Source organism: Sapajus apella, unplaced genomic scaffold (assembly GCF_009761245.1).
Source record: "Sapajus apella isolate SASKATOON/1434 unplaced genomic scaffold, GSC_monkey_1.0 scaffold4, whole genome shotgun sequence".
Lineage (NCBI taxonomy): Eukaryota > Metazoa > Chordata > Mammalia > Primates > Cebidae > Sapajus > Sapajus apella.
Window position 1 is genome coordinate 18,569,406 of NW_022436944.1, and position 17,563 is coordinate 18,586,968.

Here is a 17,563-nt window from a genome sequence, read left to right on the forward strand (position 1 = left end):
ATTCCTTTATTTCTTCATTCATTCATTCAGTCAATATTTATTTAGTAGAAAATAATAGACAGGTAAATGGGATATGGCTGCCTTCAGATAAACTAGTATTTTAGTAGAAAAAAAAAAATTAACTCTAATCCAAATTGGTGGCCAGATGGGTAAATTAAAACCATTACCGGCTTCACAGGGGCCTAGTGGCTACCATCTTTGACTTTCATTCCTGGAACTGAGGCCAGATGCACCTGAGCAGAGTTCTGTGAAAGTGAGCATCAGATACTCCTTTGGCTTTCCAGTGACCCCCTCAGATCAACAAACTGTTGAACAGCTACAGAATTAGGATCAAAAGAGCCAGTAAGTTTTGCTATCTCTGCTGATAAGGAAGGAATCTTCTGAAGTAGGAGAATTTCCTTAAATGCAGTCCCTCCAATCTAGCATCGACTACTGGAGCAATAGAGCTGAGCTACTTGTGTCTGATAATTGATGAATTATCTTGGAATGTGGTAGACACTCCTAGTGGAGGGGTACCAGGGAGCATTAGGGGATCCCACCGGGCCCAAAGTGCATATCCTTATCAGGAAAGTAGAGCTCTTCCCACTGTCAACAGGCATCTACCATGGAAGACATAAAGACTGAATTTTTGTGGAAGGAAGTCTTTTGTTTGTGATAGAGTTTTGTTATTACTGAATTTCCCAAAGGCTGTGAGGCTATTTCAGGTTCACCAAAGAAATGTCAACTCTAGAAAAAAAAAGAAAGCAATTCTTACTGAAGAATTCTTATGAAGATTTGCTTCCTCTTACCTTCTTTTTTTTTTTTTTTTTTTTTTTTGAGACAGAGTCTTGCACTGTCACCCAGGGTGGAGTGCAATTGTGCGATCTTGGCTCACTGCAGCCTCCGCCTCCTGGGTTCATGCGATTCTCCTACCTCAGTCTCCCAAATAGCTGGGATTACAGGCACCTGCCACCACACCCAGCTAATTTTTTGTATTTTTTAGTAGAGACAGGGTTTCACTACTTTGGCCAGACTGGATTCAAACTCCTGACCTTGTGATCTGCCCGCCTCAGCCTCCCAAAGTGCTGGGATTATAGGAGTAAGCCACTGCTCCTGGCCTTATTTTTAATTTTTAAAGGAACTTAAAATTCTGTTGCGTTTTTTTAAGTTGAAAAAAATTTTAATTTTCGACTATGTGTGGTGGCACATGCGTGTAATCCCAGCACTTTAGGAAAGCAAGGCAGGTGGATCACTTGAGGTCAGGAGTTTGAGACCAGTCTGGCCAACGTAGTGAAACCCCATCTCTGCTAAAAATACAAAAATTAGCTTGCGTAATGGTGGGTGCCGGTAGTACAGCTACTCTGGAGGCTGAAGCAGGAGAATCACTTGAACCTGGGAGGTGGAGGTTGCAGTGAGCTGAGATTGAGTTACTGTACTCCAGCCTGGGCAACAGAGCAAGACTCCATCTCAAAATATTAATAATAATTTTTTACTGAGTTATTTTTGTGATTAAAATTAAGTGCAAGAAGCCAGACTTCCCCCCAAAACTACATCCTGTATGATTCCACTTATGTGACATTCTGGAAAAGCAAAACTATAGGGACAGAGAAGAGATGAGCGCTTGCCAGGGCTGGCGATAGAGTAAGAGTAGACTCCAAAGGGGCAGCACTAGGGAATTGTGGGGCAGATGGCACAGTTCCTGTGTCGTGATTGTGGTGGCTATTTCACAGCTCTATGCATTTGTCAAAACTCAGAAATGTATACCACAAAGAGTGAATTTTTCTGTATGTAAACAAAAAGAAGAATAAAAATTAATTGCCACACACAGAAGGACAAAACATACGTTTATGATACGAATGTATAAAATACTAAACAACGAAAAAGAAAATTACAGTCACTCATACTCTTACCTAGAAAGAGTGGCTGTAAATAGGTTGGTGATTTCTTTCCAGTCTTCTTGTATGTATCATGTGTATCAGTTTGTCTACTTTGTTTTTTGTTTGTTTGTTTTGAGATGGAGTCTTGCTCTGTCACCAGGCTGGAGTGTAGTGGCACTATCTCAGCTCACTGCAACCTCCACCTCCCAGGTTCAAGCGATTCCCCTGCCTCAGCCTCCTGAGTAGCTGGGGCTACAGGCTCATGCCACCACGCCTGGCTAATTTTTTGTATTTTGGTAGAGATGGGTTTTCACCATGTTGGCCAGGATGGTCTCAATCTCCTGACCTTGTGATCCAACCACCTCGGCCTCCCAAAGTGTTGGGATTACAGACATGAGGCACCACACCCGGCCTACTTTGTTTTTATAAAAAACAAAAATGGTAGCATACTTTAATACTGTTTTGTTACCTCTTCTTAATATATTGTAAAGTCATTTGTTCATTGTGTGTCAGCCGTGAAGTTGCGCTGTGACTTTGTATGTACCCATTCCAAGCACCTAGAATCATTTTTACAACAGGCCATACATAAATTTTTAAATGTCGTGAGCCACACACACCCACAATGACTACAGAATATTCTGTTGTTACAACTAAAAATGCAGTATTTGCTCAGTAGCCTAAAAGGCATGATTGTAACTTTACCAAATGAAATGGGAAATTGTAGTCACTGGTAAGACATTGAGAAACAGGCTTCTCAGTGCCTGTTTATCTGAAGGAACAATTCCTTGACATGAAAACAGTCATATGGCTTTACTTGAAGAGAGTGTTTCTTTTCATGTGTATTATTCATTTAAGTATAATGGTTTGTGGCCATCTGTCTGGAAGATTTTAATTTCGAGGACCAGGACCTGGAAGACAGTAAGTTTCAAAGCCTTCCTCCTTGTCCCTTACGGGGCTGCCTTGTAGAGAAACCGTTACTTCCAAGCAAATTCAGCCCTGCTTTTACCCTCAAACTTTTTTTTTTTTTTTTTGGGGGGGGGGTTGGAGGACAGGAGAATGCAATTCGTCAAACAAAAATGCTGACTAAGCCTGGCCTCTGGTCGTCAGGGCAACAAGGACAAGGAAAGAGGGGGGCCCCGGAATCCTTTTGGCAGGTCTGTGGGATTTCTGCCGGCCTTGACAGCCATGGGGCCAGGCGGGCCAGCTGGCCGACCTCTCACAGCCATCCTGACAGAGGGCTCCTGGAGGTGGACACACCTGGCTGTGAACAGCACTGGCCTGGGGAAGCTTCTGAGGCCTGTTTTTTGTCATGCAAAGAATAGCTATTTAGAGAGCTAGGAAAGCATCATATTGGAGCAGATCACGACGCATAAATGGTGGCTATTTCATAGCCTTTGCTTCAGAACAGGGGACTATTTAACTTTTAGAAAAGCATTTCATAGCATCAGGTTTCAGAGTTGACTGGAATAGCAGAGGTCCATGTATTCTAACACTTTGTGAATCTATAAATCCCTCCATATAAGCTTGGCTGTTTAAGTTCATTCATTCATGTATTTGTTTTACAAATGCTCTAGGCATTAAATGTACGGCTGTGAAAAACAGATGGCCTGTTCCCTCACAAAGCTTCCATTCTAGCTTGTGTCAAGTGTTTTATTTGCCTACATGTCCCAGAAATAATCAGTTTTCCAAAATGTCCCAGGGTGCCCTGGTTGTTGAGTAATAGTATCAATTCAAATCTTTTCTGTTTGTTTGTTTTTGAGACACAGTCTCACTTCATCACCTAGGTTGGAGTGCAGTAGTATGATCTTGGCTCATTGCAACCTCCACCTCCCAGACTCAAGTTATTCTCATGCCTCAGCCTCCCAAGTAGCTGGGATTACAAGTGTGTGTCACCACATCTGGCTAATTTTTTATATTTTAGTAGAGACGGGGTTTCAACATATTGGCTAGGCTGGTCTCGAATTCCTGGCCTCAAGTGATCTGCCTGCCGTGGCCTCCCAAAGTGCTGGCATTATAGACATGAGCTACTGTGCCCAGCCTTCAAGTCAAGTCCTTTGAAAAGGAGGCTTTTTTCAAAACAACATGTTGTACATGATAAATATATGCCAATTTTTGGTCAATTAAAATAAATAAATGAAATAAAATTTGAAAACTGTTATAAATTGAGCATAGTTTTAAGATGGGGGTTCACCAAGTTTACACTAAGTAAAAGCAACTTCTTATTTCTGATTTTAATAAGATCATTGATATATGAAGAAATATTCCATTTCAAAATCCATTCAGCATTTTTGTTGTTTGTTTTTTGAGACAGAGCCTCACTGCCTCCCAGGCTGCAGTGCAGCGGTGCGATCTCAGCTCACTGCAACCTCTATCTCCCGGGTTCAAGTGATTCTCCTGCCTCAGCCCCCCGAGTAGCTGGAATACCATGCCTGGCTAATGTTTTGTATTTTTAGTAAAGATGGGGTTTTGCCATGTTGCCTAGGCTGGTCTTGAACTCCTGGCCTCAAGTGATCCCCCCACCTCGGCCTCCCAAAGTGCTGAGATTACAGGCGTGAGCCACTGCATCAGGCCTCAGCCTTCTTTTTAAGTGAAGACAGAAGAATATCTAAATTATAATGTTTTCCTTAATGTGATTTGAAGAGACAACAGAAACCAATTGTGGAACAATACAGTTTGTTATATACACTCTGAATAAAAAGAGCAACAAATAGCCCATAGATAATAATGACAAACTTAATAAATGCCCTCCTAAAAGTATCGGAGTTTAGACAGTTCTTTTATAGGGACAATCTGGCAGCTGAGCATGAGTGACGAGTTGTTTCAAAAAGGGAGGCTCCGGGAAATGTGACAGTGCATTTCAGAATCCCTTGGCACAGGGTTAAAAAGAGATATACATCAGTACTGTTTTTTCCCCGTAAAGAAGGCAAATAATTCAGCATCCTCCCTCTGAAGTCCCTCAGGGTTTTGGCAGACAAAGCAACTTCTCTGCATCCAGAATAACTATTTTAATGTTAGAATTTCAAAATATTGTCCTTTTTTCCCCCCATTTTTTCTAGTCACCCCACCCTTTATAATTAAAACAATCCAATCTTCCATTTTTGTAGAGTCCCTGGCCACACACATTAAATCAAACAGAGCAGCCTCTGAAGAGTTGATTGTCATTTGTTTCCCTTTTGAAGTGCCTTCTGGTGAGGGTAGGAGCTGGCTGGCGGAGTGCTCCCTCAGCGAAGGCGGGACAGAGCTGCAGGATGCTTTCAGCTGCTGTTTACTTTCTCACCTCCTCTGCTGGTTTATTCCACTGGCAAGCTGCAGGCCCGTGACCTGGGAGGATAGGAGGCCTGAGGTTTGCTTCCAGGGACACCTTCAGCTCACACTTATCATTTGTCTTTTATATCCATACTTCTCCAGCTATTTTACACACCACCCGTCCTCCAGCTGCTAGGAGAGGGTGTTTTCTAACCCACATATAATTACTCACTTCAGAGAGCTAGATAGATGACCACAAACTCACCAAGAGATTCTCAAGCCCTTATTTTGCAAGTCTTTCCACCCCAAGCTTGGACACAGACAAAAAATAAAATTATCGGAGGAGAGTTGGGGCAGGGTTAGCAGGGAGAGCTTTCCTTCTGAAAAGTGCCCTTAAAATCGGAACTTATAGCTTTGCTTGGTGGGTTGTGAATTCCTAGCATGTGAGCTCCACTCATATACATTGAAAACTATCATCAAATGCATCCAGTTCATTCTGTTGCCCTGTTCAGGGAGGAAAACTGTGTTCAGGAAAGTTAAACTAGCTGTTTTATTAAATTTCCTCTGAACTGTCTGAGGTAAAGGGGTTGGTGTTTTTATTTTATAGCTGGGAAAACAGGCTCAGAGAATGAAATAACCTGCCCAAGTCTCCCAGCCAGTTGTGAAAGGGTTGACAATTTGAGGTCTGCCAACCTCAACCCTCAGTTTTTTTTTCTTCTGCCACACTGAGACTTTGCCACACTCTTAACTCTGGGCCTCAGTTTCCTCATCTGTAAAATGAAGACAATTGGATTGTCATGAGAATGAGATGAAATAATGTGTTAAAGGACTTAGAACAGTGTTTCACACACAATAAGCAATATGCAATTTTTAGCTAATATCTCTGCCTCCCACACCATTTAACACTATCAGCAGCTTGTTCTGTTGACTGCCTTGCTGTGCCAGGTCCATCACAAATATGCTGTTTAATCTTTATAGCAGCCCAGCAAGGTCAGTCTTGGAAACCACCTTTTTTTTTTCCAGATGAACAAACTATCAAGAAAGGTTAAGAATTTAATTCAAGGTGCCACAACATACAGTAGCTGAACTGGGATTTGAACTCCAATCCTTCTGGTTGCAAAGACATTTTTTCTCCTGGGCCATGCTGCCAAGCTCTGGACATGTCTATTTGAACACCCAACTACTGTTTGAGAATTCTAGTGGCTAATAGCCTGGAGAATTGAGAAACAGGTTCCTGCCTGAACTAATAAGTAACTAGAAAGCCCTTCATCATATCTGCCTCAAATCTAGGCTACACGAGATCTTCCTTCTTTCCTGTAACAGTACACTAATAGTTTGAGAGCCACTGTGTGCTTTTAGTCTTCCCTTCTGGTTAAATAGCCCCACACTCCTTTATAGGATGTGATGCCCTGATCCCTCTCTATTTTGATTGTTCTCTGGTCACTCTTTGTAAAAATTTCAATAAGGTGAGGTGTTGGGTAGGGACCTGGATGCAGCCTTGCACTTGAAGGTTGATTGGAGGAAGAGGCCAGTTGGAATAGCTAGAGAAGCAATAATGACCTGCTTCTTGAGATGGAAAGCAGGTTTTGAGCTTGGTCTAGGAAACTGAAGGTTTGTTTGGAGGGTAAGGTGGACACAGAGGGGACCCTGGAAGGGATCTGTGAATATACCTGTTTAGTTGGAGCACAGTGGGAAATGAGTGACAAGTCAGCTTAGTGTTTGTTGTCCTGCCTCGACTAGAGGGAGCAGAGGAAGGATGGGGCGCTGAGTGAAGACAGCCGTACCACCAGTGCTCCACGGCAGAGGCCTTGAGTCATGCCCTCGCCCAGCCTTGGCCAAGTGTCACCCCTCTGTTTCCATGGAAGCTTACTTCATTCAGTGCCTGTCTTTGTCTTTGCTTTAGCTGCTTCAGTTTCATCCATTTTGACTGCTGCTGTTTGGTCTAAGTCAGATGTTTACCTTTCATTTTTACCCACGCAAGGGTAGTGGATGTCACTGGCAGTCCAAATCCTACTGGGTCTGGGCTTTAATTTTATACCTAAATTTAGTTTAAAACAAAATCCTCGGCCGAGCGCGGTGGCTCATGCCTGTAATTCCAGCAGTTTGGGAGGCCGAGGCGGGCAGATCATGAGGTCAGGAGATCAAGATCATCCGGACCAACATGGTGAAACCCCGTCTCTACTAAAAATACAAAAAAAAAAAAAAAAAAAAAAAATAGCTGGGTGTGCGGCACACACCTGTAATCTCAACTACTCTGGAGGCTGAGGCAGGAGAATTGCTTGAATCCAGGAGGTGGAGATTGCAGTGAGCCGAGATGACGCCACTGCACTACAGCCTGGCGACAGAGCAAGACTGTGTCTCAAAAAAAAGAAAAATCCTCCCCTGTTTGGATGGGAATATGTTGGTGAGGTTAGCCCTTTTATTTTCAGACCTTGGGTTTTGTACTGTCTCTTTTTCTCTTTCAGTTCATGGGTTGAAATAGGGAAGTGTTTTCATAAAAAAAAAAAAAAAAAGGCTAGAATTTTTAAAGTTGTAAATATAGAACTTACATATGAAATTTAAGGGAAATAAAACATCTCATTATTTTCTATTTATATTCAGAATGAATTCTATGTTATATAAAAATGGTTTATAAACCTCTCTTGTTTAAAAAAAAGTTTTCTTAGCCTTGCTGACCATTATGATGAATTTCACACTTTCGTTTAATCCCTCCAAAGTGAAAGTTGACCAGGAAGAAACCTCTCACCACTTAAAGTGGATCGGTTCCACATGGCAGTGTGACTTCTTTTTTTTTTTTTTTTTGAGAGAGTCTTGCCCTGTCACCCAGGCTGGAGTGCAGTGGTGCGATCTCTACTCACTGTAACCTCCGCCTTCCGGGTTCAAGCAATTCTTCTGCCTCAGCCTCCCAAGTAACTGGGATTACAGGCACCCACCACCATGCCCAGCTAATTTTTGTATTTTTAGTAGACACGGGGTTTCACCAGGTTGGCCAGGCTGATCTTGGACTCCTGACCTTATGATCCGCCCTCCTCAGGCTCCCAAAGTGCTGGGATTACAGGTGTGAGCCACCGCACCCAGCCGACAGTGTGACTTTTAAAATTGTTTATTTTAGTTTTTTGAGACTGGAATTCAGAAAATGAAATAATAGTAGTAATTCCTTAAGCATTTATGATGTGATCTTGAGTGCTGGGCACTGTAGTAGTGTTATCCCACTTTATCATCACAGCAGCCTTCTTGGGCGGGTGCTCTTACTATCTCCACTTTAAAAATGAAGATCAGAGAGTTAAGTAACTTGCTGGCAGATAGCAGGACCAGGGTTCCAATTCAGGCATCTGTCTCCTGACCATTCGACCCTCCTGTTCATCCTGTGTTAGGAGCAGGAAAGAGTGCAGCAGGACCATTTCCTGAGGATGGAGTCTACACCTGGCTACTTGGGTTGTATACAATAGGCTATTATTTCACTCATATTTGTGGTTGAGGTAAGATTGAATATTCTTAGTTTATATTTCCAAGTACCCACTGTATGCCTGGCACTGTTAAGTTAGTTAAGATACAGGAGTAAACATGATAAACAAGGCCCCTTCCCTTGTAAAGCTTACATTCTAGTAGGAAAGACAGAGAATGAAGACCTGGGTTACACTGAGGAAAATTAATGCAGATTAAGAGATAGAAAATGACAGGGTGGGCCAGGCATGGTGGCTTACCTTGTAATCCTAGCACTTTGAGAGGCCAAGGCAGGTAGATCACGAGGTCAGGAGTTTAAGACCAGCCTGACCAAGATGGTGAAACCCCGCCTCTATTAAAAATACAAAAAATTAGTCAGGGATGGTGGTGGGCACCTGGAATCCCAGCTACTCGGGAGGCTGAGGAAGAGAATTGCTTGAACCTGGGAGGTGGAGGTTGCAGTGAGCCGAGATTGCGCCACTGCACACCAGCCTGAGTGACAGAGTGAGACTAGGTCTCATAAATAAATAAATAGAAAATGACAAGAGTGAGACCATTTTAGACAGGGGTGAGGTAGGAACATCTCTGAAGAGGTGACATCTATATGAGGCAGGCATGAAGTGAGGGAATGAGCTTTAGGAAGATCCAAGGAACACCTTGCAAGCAAAGGGAACAGTTGGTGCAGGTACAGGAAAGGGGAGGGGCAGCAGAGAAACCAGGAGACTGGAAGGGGGTGAAGGAGGGGAGCACATCGGAGACATGGGAGGAAAGGGTGGCCAGGGCTGTCATGCAGGGTGTGGTGGGCTGCAGTGAGGACCTGCTTCTATTTACCATCCAGGTAGAACAGGAAGCAGGTGGCTTTAGAGCAGGGGGTCACTTGAGCTTCACTTTGGCTGCTGTGTGGAATAACTTGTGACCCAAGAATGATTTTGGAATAATCTTAGATAAAGTGTTGTATTATAAATAATAACTTTCTAACTCAGACTGGCCTAATTTATATTTCAAAGTATTATTCAGGCTGGGTGCAGTGGCTCACACCTGTAATCTCAGCAATTTGGGAGGCCAAGACGGGCAGATCACTTGAGACCAAGAGTTGGAGACTAGTGTGGGCAACATGGTGAAACCACATCTCCACTAAAAATACAAAAATTAGCTGGGTGTGGTGGCACATGCCTGTAGTCCCAGCCACTTGGGAGGCTGAGGCACAAGAATTGCTTGAAACCGTCAGGCAGAGGTTGCAGTGAGTCGAGATCACATCACTGCACTCCCACCTGGGCAACAGCAAGTCTCCATCTCAATAATAATAATAATAATAATAATAATAATAATAATAAAATAATAATAATCAAAATAATAATAATTCCTAGTACATCATTTAACACCCTTTCTGATTTTTCTGTCATTTATTACTCAGTTGAAGGTAGAAAGTGATACTGTGAGCCCCCTACAGACAGAAGGCAGCATTTGCCCTTAGGATGACTTGGTGGTGAAGTCTTCAGGGTAGTTAGGGAAACAGCAATGCTGGAGAATAGAACTTCTGTTCTCTTTAATTTAAAATAGGTAGAACAAATGTGAAACGGCACAGTGAAACATTCCCCCAACATAGCATAGGCTTTTCAGCTTTGGTTATTCTAAATAATCCTTTAAATTTTATTTATATCTTTAGGCACACACAAGGATTATTTTATGTTTTATTTACTGGAAATAGCTAGGAGTAATTTAAATTAATAGGAAAGTTTAGAATTATTTAGTTTATATCTAATTTTTGATATTTGTTCTTGTAATTTAATTTTATGTATCATTACAGATAATGATTCATATATGTTATATATAATGTATTTTTTTAATCCCATGAAGTTCTAGAAATGATTCTTACTATATCTACACTATATCTAAATTTAGAACTCCTGGAAAGTGCACATTCAACTTTTTTTCTTTTTCTTTGAGATGGAGTCTCACTCTGTAGTCCAGGATGGAGTGGTGCAATCTCTGCTCACTGCAACCTCTGCCTTCCTGGTCCCGGTTCAAGCAAGTCTCCTGCCTCAGCCTCCTGAGTAGCTGGGACTACAGGCATGTGCCACCATGCCCAAACAATTTTTGCATTTTTAGTAGAGACAGGGTTTCACTATGTTGGCCAGGCTGGTTTTGAACTCCTGACCTCATGATCTGCCCTCCTCAGCCTCCCAAAGTGCTGGGATTACAGGTGTGAGCCACTGCACCCTCAACTTGTATTCTTAAGACATACGTTGATAAAGTTTTGTCAAATAGAAAGGAATACAGCCATCTCATCAACTTTTATATTAAAAGTATATTTATTTATAGGTAAACTCCCATATTTATTCAGAATGGTTGAAAAATGTAAGAGTCTAGTAAAACTTGTGTTAATGGATAATGAGGGTTATTAGTCAAAAGATTCTTGCATTTATGGTTAATAAAGTACTAGAAATTTACCATTGACCAGATACAATGTTCAAACTGTGGCTCAGGGTGTGTAAGTGTACGTGAGGGATGGGGACTGCTGGGGTCCAGGCTTTTTATGTCAGATTCAATCTCTGTTGTTCCTTCTGAGCCTTTCAGGAGAACTTTGGCTGGATAATATCATTTCTAATGCACCTTGCCTGCCATGTTAAAAACAACTATCAGAAAATAATTTGATTTTTCTAGGTTTATTCAGAAGGCACTTCCAAGATTTAGACGATGGTTGAAATCTTTTTACCAAAATCTCCATGTTTTTCAGTTTGCTTTTTATATATTCCTGAACAAAATTTGTTTGTTAAATATTCTGATTATTTGCAATCTAGATTAACAGAAGTGAGCCAAAGACCCTTTCCAGCTAGAAGATTTATTTCAGTATAAGTTAACAGTACAGTATAAAAAAAATCAATCAGGTCTCTCATGGTTTATAGCAGCACAATGAACTCTAGTAACTGAAAGTTTTTATAGCTGATGACTTCACTAGGACTTGTCTAGACAGCATTTACGCTCTGAAGTCACAGCATGTTAGGGCTAGAAGAGATCTAACAAAGATACTGTAACTTAGAAGTCCTAAGTGTTCTGTTTGCCATTGTAGCCATGGTTTTAGGGTTTGAGGGATGGTGAGACCAATAACTTCAGCATGGAAAGTGGGAAACTGATAGGTATAAATATGGGGAAAGCCCTAACCTTGGTTTGGGATGCAAGTGTAAACATACAAAAGTATTCTTTTCTGGAAACAGCAGCAAATTTGAAAGGAATTTGATGTCTGGTCATGTTTGTCAAAATGGAGAGACTCCTGGAGATTATACCTAGAGAAAATAATTGCAGTCAGTAAATTTGTAGCCTTTTGGATTGACTCTTCTTGGCAATGTAATGCTAGCTTTTATAAAATAATGCTTGTATTATTTGTTTTTGCTAATGAAATCCATATGCTATGAAACAGTTACTTGTCTGTGGGATTTGGATTGGATCTACATGGTTCCCCAGCTCAGAATTTTAGTCGACAAAATAGTCAAATGGATCGACTTTTTTTTTTTGAGACACGGTCTCACTTTGTCACCCAGGCTGGAGTGCAGCGGTGTGATCTCTGCTCACTTTAGTCTCAACCTCCCAGGCATGAGGGATCCTCCTACCTCAGCCTCCCAAGTAGCACCATACCCAGCTAATTTTTGTATTTGTTGTAAAGACAGCATTTCACCATGTTGCCCAGGCTGGTCTCGAATTTCTGGGCTCTGGTGATCCGCCCACACTGACCTCCCAAAGTTCTGTGATTATGGCTGTGAGCCACCATGCCTGGCCACTGATTGACTTTTTAAAGCAAACTTTTCAACTCATTGTTTTGCTTTCCTGCCTGTAACCGTAAAACTGCCAGATGCAATTTAGAGCCTGGACTCTGTAATCCCACAGTTTTATTGGCCTGTAAGTGGCAAAGACCAGAATGTACCTTATAGTCCAGAGGAGTCTGATTGCTTTGATTGATGTAGATTTGGTTTGAGAACCTGAGATAGAAATAGCCCTGTCTCTGAGAAAGTGTTTTGAGAGGACTTTCTATGATTTGGGTGCTTAAATAATTGCATGGGTGGGAGGATTGCAACATTAAGTGCCCTTAGATCAGATAATAGCTGAGCTTCCCGTAAACTTTGTGAATGTGAAGTGACTTAGTCTGTAAGACTTTCTTCAGAGAAAGAATACTAACGGTTGCCTGGTGATTTTGACTTACTGGAAGTAAATACACAGTGCTTTGTATTTGGTGAAAAGTTTTGATGTGAAGTACACTCTGCTCCATGGTTTGTGACAATGAGTGAATGACTCTTGCTTCCCACTCTGACTGTTGTTCCTTCTGTAGGAAGCTGCCCTCTGTCGACAGCTCCCCATGGAAGCTGAGACTCTTGCCCCAGTTCAGGCTGCTGTCAATCCGCCTGCCATGACCCCAGACATGAGATCCATCACTAATAACAGCTCAGATCCTTTCCTCAATGGGTAAGTTAATATTTGGGGCACACTTATTTTGCTCTCTTTATTATGTGATCTAGACTATAGCAGGATCTTTGTTTACATTGGGAAGAGGTGGGGAGCTTGAGGGTGGAGGGTGAAAATAAAGGAAGGAAGTGGGAGGAGCTGGCAGAAAAAAGTAAAGCAAGGAAAATCATCTACATTTAAAAAAAAATTCCCCAATTAAAAAATTGGTGATATAATACAGAGTAAATCCCTAGTTAAGAATTTGAAAATAGGCGTGAACCTATAATTTAAACACGATGGTGTTGTCTAGTACTTGTACTTGGAAGAATCTTGTGGTTTTATGTAACCAATAGGGGATAAAAGCATGCTGTATGGCAAATTGAGAACAGAACAATTAAGATGATGTTCAGGGTGAAATGTGAGTAAGGTCTATAGTTTACTTAATAGTATTCTACAGTCTGGTTTTGGTAACTGCACTATGGTTATGTAAGATGTTATCACTGGGGAAGCTGGTGAAGGAAGGGTACATGGGAATTCTCTGTACTCTTGTTGCATCTTCTATGTGAGTTTAAAACTATTTCACAATTTAAAAAGTAATTAAAACAAAGGAGCAAAAGGGAAAGAGAATTTAGCCAGAAATAGCTTCATGAGCCAAAGTAGTTTTTAAATCAAATAAAAAGGGCAATGCTCTATTTCCTATGACTTTTCTTCTGCCCTTGCAGAAGGATCTGGCAAGCAAACAAATACAATTATGAACATTATTAAAGATAGAGATAAAAACAAACAGTAGCTGAAATAATAAGTAATGGAGTTTTAAAGTTGTGGATTTTAAAGTATTTGAAATACAGAAAAGTAGAAAGAATAACATGAGTTACCCATGTACCCATTACCCAGATTTGCCATATTTTTATCCAGTCTTATTTTTAATAAATAAAGATTATAATTAATATTTGAACCCATCCCCCAACCACTGAAATTTCATTTCTCTTCCCTTTTGTTCCCAGTGGTAACCATTTTCAGAAAGTGGTGTGTGTCCATCACATAGATTTTTATAGCTCTTACTGCCTGTTAGTCTCTGTATCCATAAGCAATATTCAACATTGTTTTTGTTTTTTAAAAAGTCTTACATAAATGGTGTCATACTCTGTATGTAGAAGAGTGTTCAAATGGTTCATTTGAGGTGAAAAGGAAGTCAATGTCAATTTATTGTGAATGACCACACATGATTACTTTCATTTTCATGAGTTTATACATTTTAAAATTAAAGGGAATTGGAGTCAGCTTTCCTTCCTGCCCAACCTGGAAAATTGGGCAGAATGGCACAATTACACTAGTTTAGAGCTTTTGTGACTTTGTTTTAATTTTGAGATTTACTTAGTGGGCTCACGTTGAAGTTTCTCCATCTTTTGCAGAGGACCATATCATTCAAGGGAGCAGAGCACTGACAGTGGCCTGGGATTAGGGTGCTACAGTGTCCCCACAACTCCAGAGGACTTCCTCAGCAATGTGGATGAGATGGATACAGGTAGGAGCAAAGCCTAGAAGCACTTGCAGTGCGTTTGTGTTTTTTAAATGATCTCTTCGGTCATCTCAATTTTATTTTTACTATATTTTATTTTTATAATTTCCAACTTTTATTTTAGATTCAGGGGTACACGCGGAAGTTTGCTACGTGGGTATGTTTTGTGATTCTGAGGTTTGGGATGCGACTGATCTCATCATCCAGGTAGTGAGCCTGATAGCATCCAATAGTTAGTTTTCACCCCTTGTTCCTCCTCACACCCAGTAGTCCCCAGTGTCTACAGAAATGTTAAACAAAATATGGAACACTTCATGAATTTATATGTCATTCTCATGCAGAGGTCATGCTAATCTTCCCAATATCTTTCCAATTTTAGTATATGTACTGCCAAAGCAAGTATGGTTATCTCAATTTTAAAATTCAACCACAAACAATCTCCTCAACAATATAAAATAACAACTGAAAAGCCACTGAACCCCTAGACACTATTAATAAACTCTAGCTCCTTCCTCATACAAGTAGTTTTACATCTGGGTACATGATTTTAAATTCTATGGTTTTTAAAATTCATCTTGACTCCATATTGCCCCTTCCTCACAATTGCATCAAGACACCACTCTCTGCTTTGCCGTGCTTCCACAGTGGTGTATTTATGCTATTCTGGTTTTTAGTTATAGTATATGGGCTGCCCTTTCTCTTGGAAAGTGACACGAGTTTATAGCTCCAGTATGCAAATTTTTTCATGTCATTCACTGCATTTAAAAAGCAATTGGCAGTGGGCATTTGGAAGGTTGAGTGACTCGGAGGATTCTAAATTGTCAGTTCCAAGTTCCAACATGGTAAGCAATATCCTCCCTTAGCGATTAAAGATAAGAGAGTCAGGGTTACTTTCACCTGGTCCCCAGCCTGTGTGTCCTTCAGGCACAGCGTCAGCAGGCTTTCTGATTACCTTTCTTTTTCTCTCTTTCTCAAGGAGTGAGACTTCCAATTGCAGAAACTGAAGTTAGTCTTATTAGCTTTATATAGTCTTAATTATGAAAGTCATAAGCTCTCAGAAGATATTCTAGAACCCAAAATAAATGACAGCGGCATATCCAGTATTTGGAGTTATTCATGCAAGTTCCTCCTCCATCATCACTGATGTTAGGAAAGTAATTGTTTCTGTGATTAATATAAATAATTTCCGCAAATTGTTTGCCATAGTGCCTGTGGTTTTCTACACTCTGCTCTTAGATGGCTCCTCTCTGTGTTGTGAATCTAAATTGTTGGAAAGACCAGAGTCAAACTTGTAGGCAGATGTCTTACAAATGCAGTATGTTAAATCTGCTCTCCTGGTGTCTTTGGTGTAGGCTCTCATATTTGCACTGAGAAGATTGTACAGACTGTCTTGTGAGGAGTCACACCAGAATAACTGTTTGTTTTACTGTTCTTCAGTTTATTACTTCAGTTCTTCCCACTTGCACCCCCTGCCACCTTCCTCTCTCTCTCTCTCTCTCTCTATCTCTCTCTCTCTCTATTTTTTGAGTGTGAGATTTATTTTGCTGTCTTTGGAATAGCCTTAGGAAGTGGCTCCTTCCTATGTTTAATAATTGTTTACTTTCATCTTTTAAACACTGGGAAGCCGGTAAGGATAAAAAGCAGAGTTAAATAAGGAAAAAAGCTCAGGTGATCTAAATCTAAGTTTGACATTCAAAAAAAACAAAACCATAAAAGAGGATGGATTCTATTCTATGTGTCTTTAAAATGACCTCAAGTCGGTAAGTAGGGAGTGTTTTTGTAAAGCCATAATGTGGAATTAAATGATGTCCTGAAAAGAACACAGTTTTAGCCAACAGGCAGCTTGAATTGAATCCTTGCTTCTCCACTCCTGGTAGCAGCACCTTTGGGTAAGTTGTATAACCTCCGTGGGCCTTAGATTTCTTACCCATAAAGCGAGAGTGATATGCTTATGGTGGCGTTATGAGGAGTCATGAGATCACAGAGCCCAAGTCGAAGTGCCCTTCTCCAGTAAGAAGGCTGATGTCCTCGCCGGGCGCGGTGGCTCAAGCCTGTAATCCCAGCACTGTGGGAGGCCGAGGCGGGTGGATCACAAGGTCAAGAGATCAAGACCATCCTGGTCAACATGGTGAAACCCCGTCTCTACTAAAAATACAAAAAATTAGCTGGGCATGGTGGCGCATGCCTGTAATCCCAGCTACTCAGGAGGCTGAGGCAGGAGAATTGCCTGAACCCAGGAGGCGGAGGTTGCGGTGAGCCGAGATCGCGCCATTGCACTCCAGCCTGGGTAACAAGAGTGAAACTCTGTCTCAAAAAAAAAAAAAAAGAAGGCTGATGTCATGCACAAAATCGACTTGATCAATGTCAGAGTGCCAGGTTAACCTGGTTAAGTGAGGGTCAGCTCATTGAGTGTGGGGCCAACTTTGTGAAGTCTTTGTAGGAAATGGGCATAAATCTTCTCAAGGGTAGAAATGTAATTACACAGTAACAAGATGAAGGAAAGCCACGTGGGGGCCGGGGGCAGGCAGAGCTCAAGTGTGGCTAGAAAAGATCTGTCAGGCCTGTGGACCACGGGCTAGCAGGGAACGAGCCAGCCGAGCACTCCCTTTGCAAAACACACACAGAAACAACAGCTGGGCTTGGTGTGAGGATCCAGTAGAGGGAATAGCATGAGCAAAGGCTGGGAAATGATCTATCCTTTCAGAATATTCTGCAGTAATCATACCCTTTTAAGAATAGCCTTGTGTTTATCTCTTCCACTTTTTAAGTGGATAAACTGCAAAGACCAAAAAGATACTGTGTGATTGCAGAGTTGCTTCTATTTTAAGAGTGTTAACCTTAATGAAGAAGCTTAGCCAGTCTCTTCATGCCTTCCCTCCTGAGAATAAGAGGAATTCTTTTTTTTTTTTTTTTTTTTTTTTTTTGAGACGGGTCTCACGATGTCACCCAGGCTGGAGTGCAGTGGTGTGATCTCAGCTTATTGCAACCTCTGCCTCCTGGGTTCAAGCGATTCTTGTGCCTCAGCCTCCTGAGTAGCTGGGATTACAGGCACGTGCCACCCAGC

General features: G+C 41.4%; 1 protein-coding gene and 1 non-coding gene across 2 annotated transcripts in view; one reads left to right on the forward strand and one right to left on the reverse strand.

Annotated features, from left to right (window-relative positions):
• Window positions 1-17,563, forward strand: part of WWTR1 (WW domain containing transcription regulator 1) — a 155,294-nt gene that overhangs the window by 132,008 nt on the left and 5,723 nt on the right. The window contains exons 5-6 of the mRNA XM_032263511.1: window positions 12,868-13,001; window positions 14,393-14,505. Of these exons, the coding sequence (XP_032119402.1) occupies window positions 12,868-13,001; window positions 14,393-14,505 (247 nt within the window). The remainder of the gene's footprint in view (window positions 1-12,867; window positions 13,002-14,392; window positions 14,506-17,563) is intronic.
• Window positions 14,796-14,902, reverse strand: LOC116544762. Its single transcript, XR_004266023.1, has one exon. It is a non-coding gene; the product is annotated as a U6 spliceosomal RNA (small nuclear RNA).